This window comes from Urocampus carinirostris, chromosome 20, assembly GCF_059441175.1.
Source record: "Urocampus carinirostris isolate Australia breed hairy pipefish chromosome 20, RoL_Ucar_1.0, whole genome shotgun sequence".
Classification (NCBI taxonomy): Eukaryota; Metazoa; Chordata; class Actinopteri; order Syngnathiformes; family Syngnathidae; genus Urocampus; species Urocampus carinirostris.
This window is the reverse complement of record NC_142368.1, coordinates 24,395,162-24,419,596: the sequence shown is the minus strand read 5'-3', so window position 1 is coordinate 24,419,596 and position 24,435 is coordinate 24,395,162. Positions and strand designations below refer to the sequence as shown.

Genomic DNA, 24,435 nt, shown 5'->3' with positions numbered 1-24,435 from the left:
GGGCAAAACTGCCTAAAGATAGGTGTGCTAAACTTGTGGGATCATATTCAAAAAGACTTGAGGCTGTATTTGCTGCCAAAGGTGGATCAACAAAGTATTAAGCAAAGGCTGTGAATACTTATGTAAATGTGATTTCTTTTTCACATTGTCATAATGGAGTATTTTGTGTAGAATTTTGAGATTAAATTAAATTAATACAATTTGGAATGAGGCTGTAACATAACAAAATGTGGAAAAATTTAAGGAATACAAACCAAACCGATTGTTTTTTTGTGCATTATTTCCAAGCAGAAACCCAAATAGTCTTCTATGTTTAGAATTTTTTTTTAAATTATCGGTTTCATGAAAATATATAGTAAAGTGGCATCTTTCGTTATTAAAAAAGCTTTATACCGATAAAAACATTCATGTCATTTTCAGTATATGCAGCAGACCCATGAAACAATGGCCCATATTAACCTACAGGCTATAGTTTGGACACTTCAAATGCAGGCTGCTGAGAAGGATTCCAGTTAGGGCCCGGTCACACAGCCTTTCACGGGCGTATCGAGGCTGAATCACGGCCAGAAATTTCTGCCCGTGAAGCAGACGCTGTTGGACGCTTTGAGATCGCCATACAGACGAGATACAGCCGTGCTTTGCACGCGGTCAGAAATTCACACGCAGTTGGCCGCGCGAAAAAGTTTTGCGCTGCTCAAAACTTTAAACCATGGGTAACCGCGGGCGGCACACGTGTTACACACGAAGTAATGACGCGGTACAGACGCGGAGTGACGTGCTACGGCCGCGGCCAGGGCGTGGTTACGCGCGGGTAGGACGCGAAATTTTAGCGGGTAATCGCGGGTGGAGCACGGTCATAACACGTTTGTTCTGCGCGTGTATCGCGGTGTTATCACGTGAATTAGCGTGTGTAACACGTGTGACGGTCAAACGCCTTTCTCCGCGTATATACAGCGCGATTTGCCGAGCACACGTCAGTTGTGCTCGAGACGTCAAGGGGTGAACATGGATCCCCGTCACCGTAGTGACTTCGTCTTAATCCAGTTTTATTTCTTGACATTTCTTTTCATTTCATAACAAGATAATAAAATAAAAATGAAAAACTATTACAATAATAACATATTGACTTCTTCTTCGGTGCCATAGCTTGAAATCTTTATCTTCACGGGACTGTGTCTTGAGTGCTTATGATTTCTACAGCCCGGCTCGGCAGCTTTTATACCCGTGGTCCACACGCGGAAACGACGTGGAACTGACGCGATGAGGAAGTGGAACTGTCGTGGGCGTCTGTTTTGCGGGCATACCACGGATGAACAGCGGGTTGGCCAATTTTGCGCATTTTCTACCGCGGGCAACCACGGGCAAAAAAAAAATCGCAAAATTTTACCCGCGATACAGACGCAAAAGGCTGTGTGACCGGGCCCTTAGACACTTATGCCATAACATTTGAAAATACTTATGAATTGTCCCTATTTCTTCTTCCGAAAGCCTATGAAAATGAATTGCATTTTTTTTACAGTATTAATTAATGTATGTATTTTATCCATCCATTATCTGCACCACTTATCCTCAGTAGGGTCACAGGGGCACTTGAGCCCATCACAGCTATCTCCGGGCAATGGGCAGGGGACGCCCTGAACTGGTTGCCAGCCAGTCGCAGGGCACACAGGGACAGACAATGCGCTCGCTCATTCACACCTAGAGACAATTTGGACCGGCCAATTAACCTGAAATGCATGTTTTTGTAATGTGGGAGGAAACCGGAGTGCCCGGAGGAAACCCACACAAGCACGGAGAGAACATGCAAACTCCACACAGGAGGTTTGATCTCATGGCCTCTGGACTGTGCCGCACATGCGTAACCACTGCGCCGCCGTACTTCCCACGTATCGATTTGATTTGGTTTGATTTGATTTGATTTGATTTGATTTAATTTTTATTTTTTATTTTATTTTATTTTATTTTATTTTATTTTATTTTATTTTATTTTATTTTATTTTATTTTATTTTATTTTATTTTATTTTATTTTATTTTATTTTATGTTGTGATGTGACTGCAGTTAGTGGAATGGAGTGTGAGGTATTGCACAAAGTGAATCAAAGAAGGAAGGATGTTAAGAGAGGACTGTATGAGAGTGTGATTGTGCCGACTGTGTTGTATGGTCCAGAAACTTGGAGCCTGAACGCAGATTTGAGAAGGAAATTAAACATTTTTGAGATTAAGTGTTTGAGAAGTATGTTAGGAGTGACAAGATTGGATGGATTGAGAAATGAAATTGTGAGGGACAAAACTGGAGTAGAAGTGGAACTGAGCAAGCGTCTGGATAAGAGAGTACTTGGTTGGTTTGGACACATGGAAAGGATGGACGACGAGTGAATGTTGAAGCGAATCTACAGAGCAGAAGTAAATGGAAGGAGACCAAGAGAAAGGCCGCGATTGACGTGGATGGATGGTGTTATGAGTGCACTGGAGGAAAGAGGTCTAAATATAGTGGAAGCTAGAGCTCTTGTTGGTGATAGGAATGAGTGGAGAGGTGTTGTAAAAGGATAGTGGGATGTTTGGACGCGTTCTAAGGGATGGGCTGGGCACCTTTATGATGCGGCAGGGGTAAACCAGTGAGAGCTGTCGGTCCCTGCTGTTGAACAGAGGAGTGTGTTGTGTCAGTGTGACCCGAGTGACATTGCCGCTTTCTTGTGTCCCGTTTCATCTGGAGGGCCGAAAGTATGAACAACTTGGGTGCCGAGGTGCTTAACTTGTTTGGGTGTTTGGGCATTTGGTTTGGCCATGGTCCAATTTTTTGTGTTTTTTTTATACTTTTTCCTTTTTTCTTTTCTTTGTTTTGTGTATGTGTTTGTCTAGCTGTCAGTCACACCTCTCGACGGATATGACCAGGGTAGATAGATAGATACGTTTTATTTTTGTCGGCCATCTCTGATAAAAGTCCTCAGTCAACTAGATTTTGATCAACAACTCTTCTTCTTTGCTTTTTTTTAATTTTATTTTTTGAAGTGTACTTCAGTTTATTGTAAGTTTTAATATTTAAAACTAATTCTCAGATATAAAGGTTCTTGAAGTATCACTAAATTTCAAATTATATCGTCAAAGTAATTGGTGAGAGCAATGTAGTGTACAGTAATCCTCTTAAACAAAATAGCCCTTTATTATTTTAAATCAATATAAATGATTTGAAATTTTAAAGGTTCAACATGTACAAAACATATATCAGATCATGATTTTTTTTTACTAGCCTAGCCCTATTGCAGCATGTTGGCCTAATAGATAAACAGTACTGGATGATTTCCTTTATATGAATATCTACAAAGATGTATTTAGAGTTATTATTAAGAATTGGCCATGTGTATAAAAACACTGATCATTTTAATATTTTTTTATGCAAGTTGGAAAACCGATACTACAAATTAACAACAACAACAAAAAGAAACCATTCCATATGAGTCCTTTCCATTGTTTACAAATTGAAAGAATCCTAATGATCCATCACTGATTAGCTATTTTCAGAACCAGTCTAGGGAATACCAAGGTGATCTTTAGTGGCTCGCTCTTACCTGCTGGCATCAGCTAGTGACCCCCAGGCTATCCTGTTGATTTTGACACAATCGTGTTGCTGCCATCTTGTGGATATTCATTGTAAGGCTGAAGGGCATCCATATTTCTGTATGCTCTCCATGGTAACGCTATTTATGCTTTGTAGATCAGCTACAGCAAGCCAGTGTCTCATGGCCCCCATCAGGGAGGACCAACCAGCAGTCAAGGTCCCTGTCACTTGCCCTGCATTAACGGTGGCGGAGTCAGCAGCGGTGGTGGTGGCGCGGGAAGCTCAATATCTCACACGGTTAGCACACCTGAGTTGGCTAACACCAAGCAACAGGGAAACAACACAGCCAGTTATCCGGCCAGCGCTCTTATCACCAGGAACCACATATCCCGGCCCCCGCCGCCATACCCCTCCACACCTTTCCGGCCCGCCACCAGCACACCCGACCTAGCCAGCCACCGCCTGCGTTGCATCGGTGGCAGTAGCCCGGAATTGGTAACCCGTATGGTGCAGCTATCTGTCAAGACCTTCCAACCTGACAGCTCGGCAGTGGTGCACCAGTCCCTGCAGGAGGTCAGCGAGCCGCTCACCACCACTGTTGCCAAGCACCGTTCCGCCCTGGGTAAGCGGCACAGCATGGAGGTGATCACCAGCATGAGAGGTGCCGGGATGGATGGCGTGGCTGTGAAGGCCATTAACGCTCCTCTTCATCGGAGGAATACTCTACGAGAGCACGTCATGCCGCCCCAGCCTCATCCTCCGCCACCTCCCCCACAATCCAAAGACGTACCCATCTCCCTGCCCCTTCAAAAGGAACCCCCAGTGGCACCCGTAGCCTATCAGCATCAAAAGACTCTCTCCAATGCCACCATGCTGATCCACAGCAGCGAAAGCGAGGAAGACGAGGATGAGGTAGAAGAGAGACCGGAGCTGGACGTCCAAATCCCAGGTCTTAATGAGGATATCAGCATCAGCGCCCAGTTGCAAGCCGCCCTAGCCAAGTTGCCTAACAAGCCCCCGCCTGAGTACCCGGGCCCCCCCAGGCCCCCCAGTACTATTTCCATCCACAACCACATGCACCACCACAGCCACAATTCACCTCCGCACATCAACCACGAAGTGACGGATCAGCCCCAAGGGCGGGATCCCGAAAACGGTGAGGCCGGCGACAGTGGGACTCTGACACGAGGGGATCAGAGTACAGTCAACAGCAGCGTCTTGGGACCGTCTATTTCGGAGCCGGACCTGACCAGCGTAAAGGAGAGAGTGAGGAAGGAGCCGGTCAAAGAGAGGCCTGTGTCAGAAATGTTCTCTTTGGAGGACAGCATTGTGGAGAGGGAGATTGCGCAGAGGGTAAGACCTTCACAAAGTACACAACAAAAGTGCTTTCGGTGATCTTAAGAAATCCTTCGTTATCTTGGGGGTTGCAAACCAAAAAAGTAATCCGATAGTCAAAACCTGCAAAGTAGAAAGAATATACTCGAGTATACATTTAAACCAAAGAACAAACCCTATTTACAGGGTCAAGAATTTGTTTAAAAAGGTTTTTTCAAAATAAGTTCTCTACGGTCAAATTATAATTGTAGAAATAATCTAGCTACTTACCTGTATTGCAGTAAAGAATTGAAAATTATTATAGGACACAATCCTTACTTCAGATGATATTTTATCGCCATCATGCGGACGGTATTAACAAAGATTTGCGTAAAGTAGCTTTGTCGAGCCGTTTGTGTAAACGGCAGTGTAATTGACGCACAGGCAGACACAGTAAGAAAAGGGATGGGATGTCTGTTTAGCCAATCAGAATGCAGAACACATTGCACGATGAATTTCCGCGAATCAGCAAAACCACAAAAAGTCAACTGCGATACAGCAAGGTATTAGTGTATTCTGGTCTTTCTTGCCTGTACAGAACAACTCAATCTAGAAAAGAAGACACCAACTCCAATCCCAAAGTCATTATGCACATGTTTGAAGTTTCCCTCCATCATATTTGATTCAAATGATCAGAAATATAATCAGGCTTCTGCAGAGATTTTTCTAAACATTTGATTTAAAGTTGCATCACAGGTACTGAGTTAGTGACCCTAGTTTTAGAGGCACAATGAAGTGTGATAATTGTATTTAAGATACATGTCCAGAATTAATTTAACACTAGTGTTTTTTTTTTTTTATTGTGCCACATACTGGATTTTACTTGCTGTAATTGATATGCACAATTTCCCTTTTTTTAAAGTGGAAATTGGACACCACATAAGGGTTATAAAGTTGGGAACTTGGCTTATTTCATAAGTACATATGGCTCAAAGATAAAATTAGACTTATGCTTACCTTACTTACAGCATCCAATTCAGATAAGCTTGAAGTCAAGTCCAGTGGTCGTACAACTGACATAGCACCAACAAAACAAATGATTTGGTCCGGTATATAAAGAGCAGACTTCCCACTTCATTTTAAAGTCAAGGTTTCACACCAACAGACCCCGTTCTGCTATACGTCACTAAGGAAGCCCTAATATGGAAGCTCATTAAACAACTAAGGTTCACTGTTGAGACACTTTCTGATGAAACCTACAGTAAAACTCAACAGCCAGAAACCCCTGCGAAGCACACTGAGCAACTTGATTGGTGTGCAGGAGGGGTAGGCCGAGCTATGCACTCAACACACAATTCTCTTTGCCTCGTCTTCTGCGCCCGAGGTAAATATGTCAGTATCCTCGTTTGCAGTATTTTGTGACATTCTTACAAAAGAACTTTGCTTGCAACTTGTTTTGAAACCATTTTTTATGAAAAAAATAAAGGTCATAACGTGCCCCAACCATCATAAGTAATTGCAGGAGGTTGACAAGTTTAAAGTGGTATATTTGTTGATATGGGACACAGAATCTGGAATTTTTCCTATTTCATAAATGTTCTCGAATCATCTAATGTCTCACAGAGAAATAAAATGCGCTGAAAAATTAGCTTTTGTCGGGAGAGTCAGTTTGGCAGTTTTGCTCAAATTTGTCTTAGGATATATGGTATGGCTTTCTCCCCCAAAAAATCAAAATAATTTGCCGTTACAGCTCATTTGGTCAAAATGGTTCCCGAGCCCTGCTATAAAGCATCATTTCATCTCCAACCCTACCCCCAAATGTTTTTATCTTGTCGCCTGCTTCTGATCATCAATCATCCGCGGTTCAGGACCTAAGAGGGTGACACCCGTCTGAATCCATCCAGATTTGCTAAAACATTCTCAAATCCTGTAGATAACATTTATAAAGTTTAATCATCTTGATGGTGCCACATATTGGTAAAAAAGCAAGGCTGAGGATCACCTCGCTACTTGTTGCTCGAGTTAAGATAAGGCTAGAGTGAAGCCCCCCCTGCAACGCTCGGAGATTAGTAACAGTAATCGGATTTCAAAATAGGAGGGAGTGGGGAATGTGTGTCAGAAGCAAAAACGTGGGCAGGAACTGTGATATGTTTCCTGTACCGGCGAGCATGACTGCAAGCTTCTCTTCTCTCCTGAAGACGTTGGAGAGACAAAAGATGTCTGTGGACTCCATTAAGCGGCCGCTGATGATGGCCGCCCTCAACGGGCTTTATGTGGCCCGCATGCCCGTCCCTGAATGTCCGGCCGAGGACGGCGCCAAGGCAGCCACCGACGAGCGGGTAAGAAAAGATGACGCACAAGGAGGTCATGGCTTTTTTTCATGCAACTCCTGTTTTTTTTTCGTGCGGATAATATTCTTGGGTACTACCTGCTTATTGATCGTTTTCGCGTGACATCCCTGAATGTAAACAGTTGGCCATTTTTACGCAGTTTGATGTCATGGGTCTATGCTAATTTTGTTGCATGTTCATTTGAAAAAGGAATGTGTTAGGTGTTACCGTTTATTTATAAGTACTGTTACTTGGTGAGTGAAGGCCGGAGCCAGAACATCACTTGCATTGTGCCAGTTCAAAGCTATTGGTGGGCGCAAGCAATAAACACTAGGCAATAATATAATAGGCTCCAAAGAAAGCCCCGAGTGTCCCTGAAAGCCTGGTCGAAAAGTGTGCGCCCTTATCTGGTGAGTGGAGGGCAGATATAAGCTCCGAATGAACGCAGTGCGACTCCCGCGGACGGCCCGGGAACGCCTTGCCCGATAATAGTGCGCCGTTCGCCGGCTGAAACGAGTCCCAGATATCGCTTTATTCGAACCCTAACCCCTACATCACATGCTTTTTATCTAGTTCGTATTGGTCTTGTTTGTACATCACTGAAGATTTATTGTCGTAACTTAGCCCGGAATGTTTAACGACAGCCACAATAGAGCTTTGATCGCCATATTTTGAATGTCATCACACTAGTAATGAGGTAAACTACCAGTGCTCCTTAATTATTTTCTTTAATGCCCACCTCAGGAAGGAAAAAAATGCTCCCTACTATAGTAGTGGTGCAATTGCACTTTATTCTACGACAGTTAAAAAATTATAAAAACTTCCTCAAGGTCAAACGGCCCTATATTTGAGAACAATTGCCTAATACACATCCAGCATGGCCACCATTACTTGGGTTGCCCTTATGTTGTTCACGTGATTAGGAATTATTGATTAATTGTAATACACACTGTACCTATAGTGTGAAATTTTCGACAGATAATTCTATATTATGGAGGATATTAGGAATCTGTAAAATTGAAATGAAATGAAATGATCTGCATTTATATAGCGCTTTTCAAGTCAATGACTTCCCAAAGTGCTTTACAGGTGCTTCACATTTCCCAATAGCGGCCTTGTATTGCAGCCCTGTAAGACGCTAACCTGCTTATTGGGGGTATTAGGGGTTCAGTGTCTTACCCAAGGACACTTCGACATGTAACACGGACAAGCCGGGATTCGAACTGGGATCCCTTGATCCCAAGACGAGCGCTCTACCTCCTGAGCTACTGCCGCCCCAATTATATGATTATCAAAATAGTCGGTAATAAAATGATAGTTGACTGGGGATTAATCGAGTGGTTGCACTCCTTATTATCATGCTGCAAATAATTTAAATACATAATACACATTGTCCCTTGAACAAATGTTATTATTTTCAAATCAACATTTTGCAAAATATCACAAATCCGCCAGGACGGCAGTGCAGCGGTTAGCGCGTGTGTGGCACACTTCTGAGGTCATGGTATCAAACTTTCCTGTGTGGAGTTTGCATGTTCTCACCGTGCTTGAGTGTGTTTCTTCCAGGCCCTCCAGTTTCCTCCCACATTACAAAAACATGCAGTTCAGATTAATTGGCCTGTCCAAATTGTCCCTAGGTATGAATGGGCGAGTGAGTTGTCTGTCTCTGTGTGCCCTGCGACTGTCTGACAACCAGTTCAGGGTGTCCCCCTCCCACTGCCCGAGGATGGCTGGGATGGGGTCCTGCACCCCCATGACCCTACTGAGGATAAGCGATGCAGATAACGGGTGGATATAACAAATCCATGAAAATCATATTTCACTAAGGCTTCAAAACAATTATTGAAGTAATGCAGTGTTATTTGAAATGTTTTAAACTTTGATTAGTAAAACACCAAGAGAATAATAAAAGTAATAATAATAATAATAATAATAAAACTATTGTAAAAAAGGGCAAACATATCTTATTAAAGTAGAGTGTAGATGAGGTTAGTGTAACACTTGGCTACTTCTAATGATGCTTCTTTTTTCCTTTATTATATGAACATAAAAATGTTTTTAAAAAGGCTTAAGAATCCTTTGTTATTTTGTCATTAATATATAAATAGTAATGATAAAATAAATAAATACCTCAATAAAAATTCAGGCCTTGCTGAAAAATGATTTTTTGTTTTGTTTTGTTGACTTATTTTTACTTTTAGAATAAATACAGGAAAATATAAAGTGTTGTGTAAGTGTCGAATAATCACCAAATGTCGAATAATCACCAAGAAAAATCTAAATATTCTCTACAAAACATTTAACAAAAAACGGACATCGATAACCATAGAAATGAAGTTTAGGGTTGAATATTGTAAGTGTCTGTCTGTCTGTCTGTCTGTCTGTCTTTCCGTCTGTCTGTCTGTCTGTCTGTCCGTCCGTCCGTCCTTTTTTTGAGTTAACACAGAAATGAGTGACAGAATAAAATAGCATAAGTCTTTATGTCGCACACATCATCCACAAAGGCTCAGGAGGTAGAGCGCTCGTCTTGGGATCAAGAGATCGCGGTTCGAATCCCGGCTCCTCCGTGTTACATGTCGAAGTGTCCTTGGGTAAGACACTGAACCCCTAATGCCCCCAATAAGCAGGTTAGCGCCTTACATGGCTGCACGGCCGCTATTGGGAAATGTGAAGCACACTGTAAAGCGCTTTGGGAAGTCTTGACTTGAAAAGTGCTATATAAATGCAGATCATTTCATTTCATTTCACACTGTTGCTAAGTTAAGGACAAGCCCTCAATGGGCCAGAAAATGCGAGGCATGTCAGAGCTTTATTGCCCGCTGGTTCAACGGTATGCCAAGAATGTGTCACTGAAAAACAATAATAAAGATCCCCCTTAATACAGCGTGAAGCAGGAGTGAAAAATCTCCATTTTGATTCCTATGCTAACACAATTCCGGTGTCTTCCTCAGTGTAAGTCACTGGAACTGAAGCTGGAGGAGGAGCGCGTCTTCACCGAGTACGAGCAAGTGCCCAAAAAGAGGGCGGACGGGACCATATCCATCGCCACGCTGCAAGAAAACGCAGAGCGCAACCGCTTTCGTGATGTCGTCCCTTATGAGGAGAACCGAGTGGAGCTGGTGCCCAACAAGGAGAACAACACTGGCTATATCAACGCTTCCCATATCAAGGTGAGAGGCTGCATTTTTATTCAATTATTTTTATTATTTAATTTTTCTGAGATCAGAGATATTCATTTGTCATCTTTCTGAAGGTATAATTTTGTGACAAAGGTACTTTTATGTTTAAAATTAAAATATTTGAAAAACAGTGATTATTATTATTATTTCTTAGTTCAACATAATTTAATAATTCACTTTCAGTCTAGCTTAAAAACAGTATTATTTTATTGTAAGTACTAAGTCTACCTATACTCTGAAGAAATGAAATTTTATAAAACATTAAATAGATTCAGAAGGAAGGAAAGAAGGCAGGCAGGAAGAAAAAGACAGAGGAAGGGAGGGACAAAGGAGGGAAGGACAGAGGAAGGAAAGAATGGAAGGAAGGGAAGTAAGAAGTGGAGGGAGGAAGGAAGGAAGGAAGGAAGGGAAGAAAGGAAGGAAGGAAGGGAGGGAAAGAGGCAGAGAGGGAGGGAGGAAAGGAGGAAGGAAGGAAGGAAGAAAGGAAGGAAGGAAGGAAGGAAGGAAGGAAGGAAGGAAGGAAGGAAGGAAGGAAGGAAGGAAGGAAGGAAGGAAGGGAAGAAAGAATGGACTGAGGAAGGAGGGAAGAAAGGAAGGTAGAAAGGGATGGAGGAAGGAAAAAAGGTAGGAAGGGACAGAGGAAGGAGAGAAGGGACCGCAAGAATGGAAGGAAGGAAGGAAGGGACAGAAAAAGGACCAGAGCAAGGAAGGAAGGGACAGAGAAAGGAACAAAGGAAGGAAAGAAGGAAGGGACAGAGAAAGGAAGGAGGAAGGGATGCATTGAAGGAAGAAAGAATGGAAGGAAGGAAGATATATATATTTTTCAAATTAAAATAAAACAAATACATTAATCTTCCTATAAGGAAATTAAGTTTGAATCAATGTTAGCAAAACATTTCATTTTTATCTAGATTCCTACTCAAAACCTTCCTCTAAATCAATTCTTACATATATGAAATATTTGTATTTTATTTACGTAGAATAAAAATGCACACTATAAATAATTTTGTACCTGATTGCATTTATTTTTAATTTGAAGTGTTATTTTAGTTTAATAGTATAGCAAAATATCTTTGTCCTTTGAAATATTATTTTTCTTGTTTTATTTATGTTTTTCTAGTACAATAAAAAGTATTAATTATCTTACTTTTCTGTATTTTTCAATTTTAATTAGTTTTTGTAAAGAAAAAAGGGAAAAATACTCTTCCTAAAATGACCTCAGTTGCTTCATAGGGCAAATATATATTTTTTCTCATTTTGAGTATTATTTTTACCTATTTTAGTATAAAATTACACTTCAAATTATGAGCCATTCGTGCGTGTTTATAGAATAAGTACAGCATGCATTAATTCTATTTCATGAAAGGAAGCAAACCATGATGAAATCTTCCGAATGTTTGTTTGTTTGACATTTTGAGACAGTACCGTGTTCGGGGAGCTAGCATCAGGGTTCGTACGTGTGCTTAAAATCTTTGAAACTGCTTAAATTTCAATGTTGTGTTTTCAAGGATTTAAAACTTCTAGAATTCTGTGTAAATTGCTTGTAAATGCTTGAAATTGTTGTGATGTTTCTCAAGAAGTCAGCCTAAAATGAGGCCGGCACTGCTTTCTGATGGCTTGGAATACTCTTTACTGTTTAAATCTAGGCTTAAAACACACTTCTATTCTATAGCTTTTGAATGACCTATATTTCCTGTTGACGTTACCTGTGTATTGATTGTTATTACAACATCCATTGCAGCCTGGTCATCCTGGAAGGTATTACCTCATGTGCGTTCCCTTCTCAAGGTTTCTTTATTTTCCCCATATTGAGTTTTGGGGGTTTTTCCTTGCCCTTGTGTAGGTTTTAAATCAGGGAATGGTGTAATAATAGTCTGTGGTTTGCAATAATCTGTGGTCTGTGCAGCCCTTTGAGACTCTTTGTGATTAAGGGCTATACAAATAAACATGACTTGACTTGGCTTCTCTTGTGATTAACGGCAGATGGCATTAATTTGTATGCCATTGTCTTATGAAGCATCATCGCCCCAAGCTACGCCTAAACAGGGCACTATGAAATGTGTATCAGCGCAAGGATTATGTCTCAATTATAGACAATTATTACGGGCCAAAAATTAAGGTGGAGTTTCCCAGTGGTAAATTTTAATGGGAAGAACTTCTTGAAACTGAAAATGTAAGCCCAATTCTCTGTAATTTTTACCCAAAATCTATATAGGGAGAGATATGTCTTAAAATAAATTCAAGATATAAAAATCATATGTCTTAATAAATGCAGATGTAAGATTAAAAATCGCAGGTGGAAATCAAAGATATATTTGTGGCTCTGCAAAATACATGATTCACCCTGGATTCCTTCATTTAATGGCTTTGAAATTCCTTAAAACGTGCTTGAATTTGGCTATGAAAAAGGTGTACGAACCCCGTAATACGCCTTGCTAGCATGGCTCATTTCAAATGTTGTTGTCGTCCCTTGATGTGGCCTTTCATTCATCAACGGCCCCCAGTGTGACGACCACATCACACGGCAGACATGAGGGCCGCAGGGCTTAACAAATCTCTCTTCTCCTCTTTCTTGCGTCGGCCTTTGAGGATCTAAGGGATGAAAGGACCTTTTTGGCTGCAAGGAATTCTGCAGGAATGCGCTCCCAAAATCTAAAACCCTCTTAAGTCTCTGTGAGCCGCTAAGACTCGTGCCCACATCGCCATTGCGCTCGGTGCGAACGGCGCCTGTCACAGTTTTGCTAACCCGCTTAACGGGATGTTGAAAGAAACTAGGTTGAAAAACAAAAAAGGCGTTATTTGTTTTGATTCATAGCTGGTCACTTGTTTCTTTTGAACTGAATTGATTATTGTCATTTATAGCGATGTAAAACATTGTTTGCAACGAGATTAGACATGGCACTCCAGGGTAATAAATGTAATAAAGATGTTTAAAAAAGGATGAATAGGCAAACATATTTATATACTTACAGTATATATATATATATATATATATATATATATATATATATATATATAATAAAAAAATAGTGTAATAACATATTACACTTAAACCTTTGAATTTTTTTTCCGTCAAAATTCTTCTGTCCAAGACGAAATCGTAAAGATAGTTTTACCTAATTACACAAAATTTGTTTGAGTTTCTCGAACCTTCCTGTGTGGAGTTCTGTGCCACGGGCTTGCGTGGTTTTCCTCCGGGCACTCCGGTTTCCTCCCACATTCCAAAAACATCCATGTGATGTTAATTGGCCGGTTCAGATTGTCACTATTGAATGAGCGAGCGAATTGTCTGTCCCTGTGCGCCCGGCTGGCAACCAGTTCAGGGTGTCCCCTGCCCACCGCCCGAAGATAGCTGGGATGGGCTCCAGCACACTTACGACCCTACTGAGGATAAGTGGTGCAGATAATGAATGAATGAATGAATGAATTTTTGACTTTCTTCTTCACCCTCCAATAAAAAATTCTCTAGGAACACTGATAACAAAAACACTGCTGAGCTTGCAGCAGCTCGTAAAGTGTGTTTAAAAAATTCGGAACTGCAGTTCTGCTATCAAAATTAAAATTGCTAATAGATTTGTATGTCATTATATAAAAATAAAAAATGTAAATGTTCTATTTCTTTTTCTTGTTTTTCTGTTGTCATAATCATGATTTGACACATCAGTAAACTAAGAAAGAATTTTTAAAATCAGCCACGTCAGATAATTTTGCTTGAACCTTTTGTTGTAGTAAAATACCAAAAAATAGTACTCAAAATAAACTAAAACTTAAATATTTTTTCAATATTATATACTATTTATTTTTACTTTACCGAATAAGAAGTTACTTTTATTGTCAAAGAGTAAAATCAGTAACATTTGGCTATTTTATTTAAAGTAAGAACATGTTTTAAATTAGCAAAGTTGAATAGACAGCTCCCGTGTTATTTTCGATTGTTCTCGATTGTTCTCAGCTCAGGGATGCTGCTGGAAATGTGAATTTCCCTTCGGGGATGAACAAAGTATCTATCTATCTATCTATCTATCTATCTATCTATCTATCTATCTAGACATAAATGAAAATTAAATAAAATCATATCAAAGACAGAAAAATAAAAAAATCACTGTATTTTAAGATCAATTTTAAGTAAAAAAAACAAAAAATACAGTATATGAAATTTTTAACAAAGCAATTTGCATGTATATATATATATATATATATATATATATATATATATATATATATATATATTAATCCCTTGGTTATCGCGGTTAATGGGGACCAGACCACCCACGAAAAGTGAAAATCCGCGAAGTAGCGACGCCCCTTCAAAAATGCTCAAAAAAAACAACAGATTACTTTTTATTAAAAAAAATGTTTTTTAGACCCGCGAAGCTCTGAACCCGTGAACGTGGAAGTTTAATTAAATTAATAAATATAAGAAAAATCTAATCACTAAATACAATCAAATAAAAAAATCACAGTATTTAAAGATTGTTTTCTAGTAAAAATAAAAATGTGCATGTTTATCTAACACAACAAATAAATTTTCTGTTTTTAAGTAATACAGTGCTACCAAATACTATGAATCGTCTACTAAGCCAAACCATAGCAAATTCCAAAGTATACTTTTTCCTATGAAGACTACTAAAATTAAGGAAAAGAAAGAAAGCAGTGCTTATTTTTGTAATGTTCATGTTGATTCTTCCTTGGTTATTATTGGTGCATTTAGTGCCATCTGGCGGACACCTGCAGGAACACCAGGTTTTGTGTGCCGTTTCTTAGATTGTCTAAGATAAACTTTCGACTTGAATGGTACTCTTAAATGCGACTACAAAAGATCTGAATATTCTCTTTTTCCGATCTCCTACATTATTTTTAATATTGGGCAGATTGGTGATATTTTCCCTTTATGGAAAAACATTGAAACTTTTTTATAACCGTTCTTTAATGCCATACATGACAGTATGTATTGGCTTCCTTATTAGGCTTATATAAATGGTTCGTATGGATGCTTGAAATCCTTGAAAAAGCTTGAATTTCAATGATAGGTTTTCAAGTTCAGGACTGTGGTGTCGTGTAATACACTCCCCTTCCTGCGGTGTCGCTGTATACTAATGTGCAGCCTTGAACTTGTGCTTGAGAACTGCCGAGGAAGAAGTTAAGTAAACAGTCTATGAACCGTACAGTCCGTGCCTGTCTTGAATCTCCTACAATCCTACTACAATCCTACTACATACACAACAAGGACAATGGATGAATTTTGGATGAAGTGCTTGAAAATGCTTAAGATGGTGTCCATTGCCAGGTTTCTTTGCAGTCTGATTTATAGACCACATAATAAATGAAATACAAATGTATAAAAGGTGCGTGAAAATGACTCCAACACGCCCGCTCTATTGGCTTGTCATTGTGGTGTTGTCACGCGAAGCGTCACCGCCATCTACTGGTTGCACCCAAGAGGACTGCTCTATTTTGAAAACTGGCTTTGTTGGCTTGGCTCACTGAGAAGAGCCAACTCTTTCGGCTCCCATTTTAGCTTTGTACACACAAAACCAATTTTAAACAAAATCCCTTAAAATGCAAAACAACAAATATAAATCAAACATATTAACTCTTAAGTGCTATAAATAAATGGTAAACTGCCAAAAAGTAACTACCGTATTTTCCGCACTATAAGGCGCACCTAAAAGTCTAAATTTTTTTCAAAAGCTGACCATGCGCCTTATAACACAGTGCGCCTTATATATGGCTCAATATTAAATTCGCAAGGTCTCGCAACTACGAGAAACAGCCGCCGACTCCATTTTTCGCGCTGTGCATACTGGGAAATATTAAACAACGATTCTCTTTCATACGTGCATTTGTATAAAAAAAATGGCTCCTGTTAAGAGACACGCGTACAACGCCAAGTTTAAACTCAAGGCGATCAGTCACGCAGCACAACACGGCAATAGAGCGGCAGCGAGAGAGTTAAACCTAAATGAATCGATGGTACGGAAGTGGAGAAAGGATGAAGATAAGCTCCGCCAAGTAAGGAAAACTCAACAAAGTTTCCGTGGCAATAAAGCAAGATGATGAAGAGATGGTCAATTCGAACACTGCAGAAGAAGAATTCGAGGGATTCGTCGATGAGGAGCTTATAGAGTGATCTTTGTTTTTCTTTTGTGTGTTTACGTTTTACATTTTACAGTTATTATGTTATTGCTTTATTGTTATTGTTTTGCACTTGTTGTTTTTGCACATTACGAGTGTCACTTTATTGCGATTGCACTAACGTTTCATTTAAAATAACAGTATCAGACGTTTTTTTTTTGCGTGTTGACTAAATGGAGGAAAAGTAAAATGATATGCCTTGATGTTGTTCAAAGATGTTAAAGATGTGTCACGAAAATGCTTTACCTCAGAGAAAATAATAAAACGGCTGTTTATTTATTTTGGGAGTGAATGGAGTTGTGGAAAGCTTGTTTGTTAACAATAAAGTTTGACCTTTTTGAATGTTTTGTTGACATTCCCTTTAGCGTGGCAACATTTAGAGGTTGCATAACGTAACTACATTCTCTACTGTAGTCAAGTCAAGTCACATTTATTTACCGTAAATAGCCCTTAATCACAAAAATGTCTCGAAGGACTGCACAGGATTACAATTACAAAATTGCACAATTACCTGATCTTAAACCAGCATGCACTTATAGCGCCTTATAATGGGGTGCGTCTTATGTATGGCAAAAGTTTTAAAATATATCATTCATTGAAGGTGCGCCTTATAACACGGTGCGCCATATAGTGCGGAAAATACGGTATTTACAATTCTATTGTTCACCGATTTAAACACAGATCCTCTGAAAAACACCAAAAATATACATTAAAATAAACCAAACAAAAAGCAAAAGATCAGCAGTCGATTGAAGAATTGATTGCACTCTGCTTCGGAGCAATCGATATAATAAAAAAGAGGCCAAATTTGGTTCATTTTTCTGTTTTTATGCAGACATTCTTTCTTTTTTGTCTCCCGTATTAAACTCAATGATTACCCAACACCTATAGAGCCCTTTCCATGTTTGTTAACAAGTGTGAAGTAGCCAAGCCTTGCGTGCATTGTTGAAGCAGAACGGCAGAATTCATGTCAGTTTACAGTATCCCATTGACACAAAAAGATCGTAGATTATGGATAGGAACAACTCAATATCGCACTAAGTATGTGCTTGCAGTAAGATGGCAACTTTGCTGAAGTCATCAAAGTCAACAAAAGTGCTTGAAAAGTGCCTGAGTTTGGCCATGAAAAAGGTGCATGAACCCTTTAAAATGCGTTTGGCTCTTTCAATATTTCAGGTTTCCCTCACCAGGTTTAGCCTTAAAAAGAAAAATTAGCATTTAATATTGGTCTCAGGTTTGGTGACATGTACCATACTTCCAGACTATAAGTCACAGTTTTTTTCATAGTGTGGCTCTGGGTGCGACTTACACTCCGGTGAGACTTATAAGTGAAATGATTAACACATTATATTATTGAGTTTACTTTTTTAAATTACGTTTACTGTATATCACTTCACACGTTATTTCCACACTAAACCGCTGGAGGGCGCTCTAAGCCTGTGTTGATCATTTTGGCCTTGACCAAAGATAAAGCAGCCTTTGGTCTAACTCCCGAGTAAGGGGAGTTGTTTACCGGTAAAAGTGACACCGAGGATGAATATTTCATTGGATTTATTGATTAGGAATAAAGCTGATATTTTGGTAAGCATGTTCTTTATGTTACAGTTATCTGAATAACTCTCGATATGTCACGTCGTTACTGATGTATTCGAGGGTGTCCAATATATGCACGTACGCGCTTAAGTGGGTAAAATAAACTTTTATTGAAGTCAAAGTACTGTTACTTTGGAATAATATGATTCAAGTAAAATATATGCGAGCCTTCTGCTGTATACGCTGCACATACAGTACAGTAAAAGAGCTTTATTAACCCTACTCACGTGTGCCACCTGGTGGTTGCTTGGGTCACTGGTTAAATGTAATGTAATAAAAGAAAGTAGGTCTCTGACCAAGAAATGCGCCTAAGCAAAAACAGACAGACGCATACTTACATGAAGGGGATTTGAGTAACGTAGCTTAATGTAGTGGAGTAAGAGTAGAATTTCTTCTTCACAAATCTTCTCAAGTAAAAACTATAGTGATTCAAAAATGTCCCAAAACTTACTCAAGTAAATGTAACGCTGTAAATGTAAATATTACTACCCACATCTGTGTACGTGTAACGTTAGTATACCGTGTTCTCTACTTTATTTAAATTCTAAATTGCTTTTCAAAATGACATGTATGTTTTTGGTGTTGGATTATCTCAAATACATTTCTCCCCAAAATGCGACCTATACTCCGGTGCGACTTATACATGTTTGTTCTCTCTTAATCATGCATATTTCGGCTGGTGCGACATATACTCCGGAGAGACTTATAGTCTGGAAATGACGGTATTTATTCATGTATTTATTTGTATTTTTTGGGCAGGTAACCATCCGGGGGGAGGAGTGGCACTACATCGCCACCCAGGGCCCACTGGCCAACACTTGCGCCGACTTCTGGCAGATGGTTTGGGAGCAGGGTGTCAACGTTATCGCCATGGTTTCGGCCGAAGAGGTACGTTAGCGATTGAGCGGTCGCCGGATCAGGGCGTGGTCGCTTCTGACCAATGTTCCCTCTAATCTTCCCCGGGTCTAAGCGTTCACAAAAAGCCGGTGAGCAACGCTTGAAACAACAGTGAGCAACAGCAATCCCAAGTGTGGCAACTAAGTCAATATCAAACATGTCCAAAACTTGACATCAAGTTACATTTTGCTGAGTTTCCGGCAATGCAAAATTATTTTTCCCTTTTGAATGAATTGACTAATGTACTATTGCAAAGGTTGTTCGGCCTACAAACGTCATTTCTTTTTACAATTCTTTTACAAGATTTCCACTTCTTTTTTTCCTGATATCTTTTGTTGCATAATACTAACATTTTTGGGGGCTTATTTAGTCGGTTGCACGATACACAACTGTATTTAATTACATTTTTTTAGGGGAAGTTCAATGTTGGCAACAAGATTGACTTGATATAATTGGATATTATTTGAATGCAACACAAACGTTTTCTTTTTACCCCGTTTTTTTTCCTTTTTTAAATTCCTTTTTTAAAAAAATGTCATTGTGTTTATTTTTTCCTAGCTGTTACTTTTTTCTTGCTTTTTTGTTCTCTATTACCTTTTTTCCTTTATTAGTTTTTTTCTTCTCTTCTGGCTTTTTTCTGAATTTTTCCTGCTCTTTTTTTTCTTTCCTTTTGTTTCTTTCTCAGCTTTTCACTACTTTTCCATTTTGGATTTTTTTAATTTTTTGCTCTATTTCCCCACCTTCCTTTAAGTCATTTTGTGTAAAATTTTACGTAATATTTGGTCGTGTAGGGATTAAAGAATCAAAAACAACCTGAAGAGCCGTTTGGGACCCGAAAGAGCCGGTTGTTTTTAGTGAGTCGAGCCGAAAAATCCAGTCCTCGAAAAACTACTGACTTTACTCAACTTTGTTCTACTTCGACCTTGACTTCCAAATACCGCATTTAGAACACAGTGTCAGGGGAACCCGTGTATTTTCACCCTCATGCACTGTACCTTTGACTTAATTCGCTTCTTAATTAGAAATTTCGAGCCCTCACTTTTGTGAGCTGGCTAGATTTTCTTGTGCTCGGAAAAGCTCTGGGCAGTGCCCAATTGCGCATACACGCAGCTTAGAGGGAACATTGCTTCTGACTCCGCCTTTTATACATTTTCAGGAGGGAGGGCGTTCCAAGAGTCACCGCTACTGGCCCAAGCTTGGCTCCAAGCACAACTCGGCCACGCACGGCAAGTTCAAAGTGACCACCAAATTCCGAACCGACTCGGGCTGCTACGCCACTACAGGCCTGAAGGTCAAACATCTGCTGTCGGGCCAGGAGAGAACCGTGTGGCACCTGCAGTACACAGACTGGCCTGAGCAAGGCTGCCCGGAATATGTTCAGGGCTTCCTCTGTGGGTGACCGTCTTCTTTTTGTCTTGTTTTTATAAGAGAGCCTTTCTTTCAATGTATTTCATTTTTGTTCCTAGCCTACCTGGAGGAGATCCAATCGGTGAGGAGGCACACCAATTCTATGTTGGACACCTCCAAGAGCCTCAACCCACCCGTGGTGGTGCACTGTAGTGCAGGGGTGGGCCGCACTGGTGTGGTCATTCTTACAGAGTTGATGATAAGTTGCTTGGAGCACAATGAGGTTCGTACTTTACCCCCCAAATAATTAACCCCTTAATGTTGAGAAGCAGAGTCGTGTCTTCATTATGTTACCAGTCACTGGAATAAGTCAGGCCAAATATCATTGGAAAGCTCAAACTCTTGGGATTCAATATACCATAGGGGTAGCGAACACGTTTGACACAAAGAGCCGAAATTTTTACCTGTGAGAGTCAAAGAGCCACACCGCGCCTATGAATGTCTGTATTGAGAAAACAGACATGAAAATTTTACCTTCAGCCATTAGTGACCAATTCACATTTGTTAACCGATCAACTTTCCGAAATAATTGTATGCAATTTTACCTGGTGTGTTAAAAAAAATCAACATGCATAAATCCATTTTTACGCGCAATTATCATACGCAGGTGTGCAAAATCAGTGATTGACTTCTGGAAAGAGAAGTTACACGTTTACAACTCTTTCACAATGTCTAAAAATAAGTCAAATACACGATTAAGGAGGTTTTAGAGCTGTTAACTGGCCACTTTTGGAGACACTTTGACATACCTTTGGAAAAATGTGTAAAATTCAATGGTTATTTTTTCTGATTGCTATCTAATTTGACCTGGGACCAGGTAAGGTGTCATGCTATTGTCCCAGCTGTTTTCCAGCTAAGATGGCCTTGTTACACCCGTGTGATTGCAAAAGGAAAAAAATCAGAGGAGGATAAAAACTTAGTATTTTGGTTTGTTCCAACTTAGATTACTCAATGTCAGTAGCACTTGCAGTGATTACTTCAGTTTGGGACAGTACTTCAAATCCAATCATATTTAAAGATGTAATTGTATAGTACATCTCTATTTGTGACCTTGGCTTGACCTTGCACTTATTTTCAATGTCTTTTTGTTTTATTCAGCCGGTAGAGATCCCCACCATGCTTTCGGGCCTGAGGCAGCAGCGAATGCTGATGGTCCAGACCATTTCGCAGTACAAGTTTGTCTACCAAGTCCTCATCCAGTTCCTCAAGAACTCTCGACTCATCTGAAGCCTCCAATCAAAACAAACCACACTTCTTTTTTTTACTTTGTATTCATTTTTTAATTTGGTGTACATTCAAAAAGTGGCCCTTCGTTAGATTTGACACAAGGTGGCGACATAGCACTGCCTCATTTTATACAGGTAATAATTTATTTTAGACCCGAACCAACAAACTCATTCTAAATCAAAGGTGTCAAGCGTGCAATTCAGGCCTGCCAAAGGATTCAATCTGGCCGACGAGCGACTGCTGGGAGAAGCTCAAGAGAAAAATAAGTTCAAATATGATCTGTAGTTTTCAAGAAAGCCAGGCACTTCCCCAAAGCAACTGTGGCTGTTTTTTTCCTCTCCCATTCTTTTATGTCCTTCTTTCGCTCTCTCTCTCTCTCTCTCTCTCTGATAGTCACTCTCTTTCTTGCTCTCTCTCTTTCTATCTCTCTTCCTCCATGACTCGTTTTTGTCTTTCTCCATCCTTGTCTCGCTTTCTCTCTCTTTTTGTTTTTTTTCCATTTCTCTCTCTCTTTCGCTCCTTTTGTCTCTCTATCTTTGTCTTTCTCTCTTTGTCTCTGTCTCTCTATCGCTCTTTCGCTCTCTTTTCCTCAATTTCTCTCTCACTTTCTTTGCCCTCATGCTCTTTATCTATCCTCTCTCTTCTCTGTTCTCTTCCACATTTTTTATTCATATGACAAGTACTACTGACATTGAGTAATCCAAGTTGGAACACACAAAAATACGTTTTTATTCCCGCTTGATTTTTTTTCCTGTTTTTCTTCTCTCTTTCTCCTTAATATCGTTCTCTTTCTGTTTTTTCTCTTTCCCTTATCTTCGCTCTATCTTTCTTTGCTCTCATACTGTCTTCTCTTTTTCTCTCTTTCTCCTTTTCTTCTCTATCTTCTCTTTTCTGTCTTTCTTCTTCTATGTCTTTCTCTTGCTTTCACTCTTTCTTTCTCCCCTTTTTTGTCTTTTTGCCTTTTTCTTTTCCCTCTTTTCCCTTTTCTCGCTTTTTTGCCTCTCTCTTCCTCCTTCTCTCTTTGTGTTGCTTTATCTTTCTGTTTGTTTCCTCTCTCCCATTCTCCTTCTCTGTCCTTCTTTTTCTTTCTCCCTTTCCAATTTTCTCTGCATCATTCTTTTTCTTTCTTTTCCTCCTTTTCTTACTTTCTTTCTCTTTTCTCTCTCACTCTTACTCTCTCACTCTTTCTCTTTTGTTTCATTGTTTTTCTCACTCTTTCTTTCTCTTCCTCTCCTTCTTTCTTTTTTGTTTCATTGTTTTTCTCTCTTTATCTTTTACTCCAGCCTCTGTGAATGTTATTTATCAACCACGTGGACCCAAAGCTAAAATGAGTTTAATACCCCTGTTCTTAATGAAAAAATGGCCCCTTTGAATGTCGTTGCTAACCAAAACAGCAGTACCTGTCAACGCAACTTATAAAACTGTAAATATCTTCAAAATGTGCCTTAGAAATCTCCGCACCTATCCTATCTGAATTCATAGAGTCAGTATTTATCCTTTGTTAATGCCCTTCCCTTTTGTACAGACCTGTTTTTGCGTGAAAATATGTGTTAATCGTCGATGACTTGGTACTATCAAAGATACCGCAACCTGTTCAACTATGCATGCTTTTTTTTTAAAATATATCTATTTGAATGTATATATAAGCATATAAATATTATCTATTCTTTTCCAGCTCTCTTGCGTTTTATTGCACTCGTTTATCACGCGGCATTCCACAGTGTTCGTGTTTGATTCCGCTTTCTTCTTGGCATGTGTACAGAAATGTTTTGTGACTGTTTTCACTGCATTCCTTTGTGTAAACATCAAACCCGCTTCTCATGCAATAAAGCCTTATTTTCTCTATGTGTTGCTTGGTTGGATCCCTTAACCACTAGAGTCATACGGGCACCATTTCCTGTGGTGCGTCTTGGGCAAGGACAGCATGTGGCGCCCATCTCTTTCCAACGTATGTTTCCGCTCGGTCTCAAACCGGGGACCCATTGCGAATGGGCTGCTTCATTTAATCATGGGTGGGAAATATGTGACCCTCGGGCCATTTCAAGCTTGGCAACAGATTGAATTCGGCCCGCGACGCAAGGCTGAGCGAAGCTCAAGAGTAAAAAATTGTCAAAATACGAGTTGCGGTTTTAAATAAACCTAGGCGCCACTCCCAAAGCAACTGTAGCCGCTTTGTTTCCTCTCTCTCTTTCTTGTTTTTCTTTTTCCTCCCTCTTTGTCTCCATCTCTATCTCTCTTTCTCCATCCCTCTTTTTTCTCTTATTCTCCATTTTTTTTCTCCCTTTGTCTCTCTTGAGCTTCTCCTTTTTCTCTCACTCTCTGCTCTTTCTCTCCGTTTCTCTTTCTCACTCCCTTTTCTTTCTTATTTCTCTCAATTTTTCTTCTATCTTTCTATGTCTTTCTGTCACTGTCTTACCTCTCTTTCTTTTTTCTCTCTCTCTCACTTTTCTCTTTTTCTTCCTTTCTTTGTTTCATTTTTTTTTCTCACTTTCTCTCCCTCTTTTTTTTTTATCTCGTCCGGCCCCCGTGAGTTTTTTTCCTACTATGTGGCCTTGAGCTTAAACGAGTTTGACACCCCTGATGTAAATGAACTCTTTCTTAAAAAGAATAAGTAAAACACATGTACTCTCATTGACATGATTTATTCTTGAAGTCTTTAAGGTTTAGAAATGTGGGATTATACAACTTGAGGCACCCTTTGAAGAATCTGGCATGATTGGTTGCCTATAGTTGGTTCCCTATTATCAGTAAAAATTCAAAAGATTTTTTTTAATAATATTTATTTGTATGTTACTC

General features: G+C 39.7%; 1 protein-coding gene across 1 annotated transcript in view; it reads left to right on the top strand.

Moving 5' to 3' along the window:
* LOC148346680 (tyrosine-protein phosphatase non-receptor type 14-like) overlaps window positions 1-22,016 on the top strand; it is a 76,764-nt gene extending 54,748 nt beyond the window's left edge. The window contains exons 14-20 of the mRNA XM_088325081.1: window positions 3,714-4,910; window positions 7,070-7,210; window positions 10,153-10,371; window positions 18,868-18,996; window positions 20,162-20,396; window positions 20,472-20,635; window positions 21,511-22,016. Coding sequence (XP_088181207.1) covers window positions 3,714-4,910; window positions 7,070-7,210; window positions 10,153-10,371; window positions 18,868-18,996; window positions 20,162-20,396; window positions 20,472-20,635; window positions 21,511-21,639 — 2,214 coding nt within the window. The 3' untranslated portion in view covers window positions 21,640-22,016. The remainder of the gene's footprint in view (window positions 1-3,713; window positions 4,911-7,069; window positions 7,211-10,152; window positions 10,372-18,867; window positions 18,997-20,161; window positions 20,397-20,471; window positions 20,636-21,510) is intronic.
* Window positions 22,017-24,435: the final 2,419 nt, after the last annotated feature.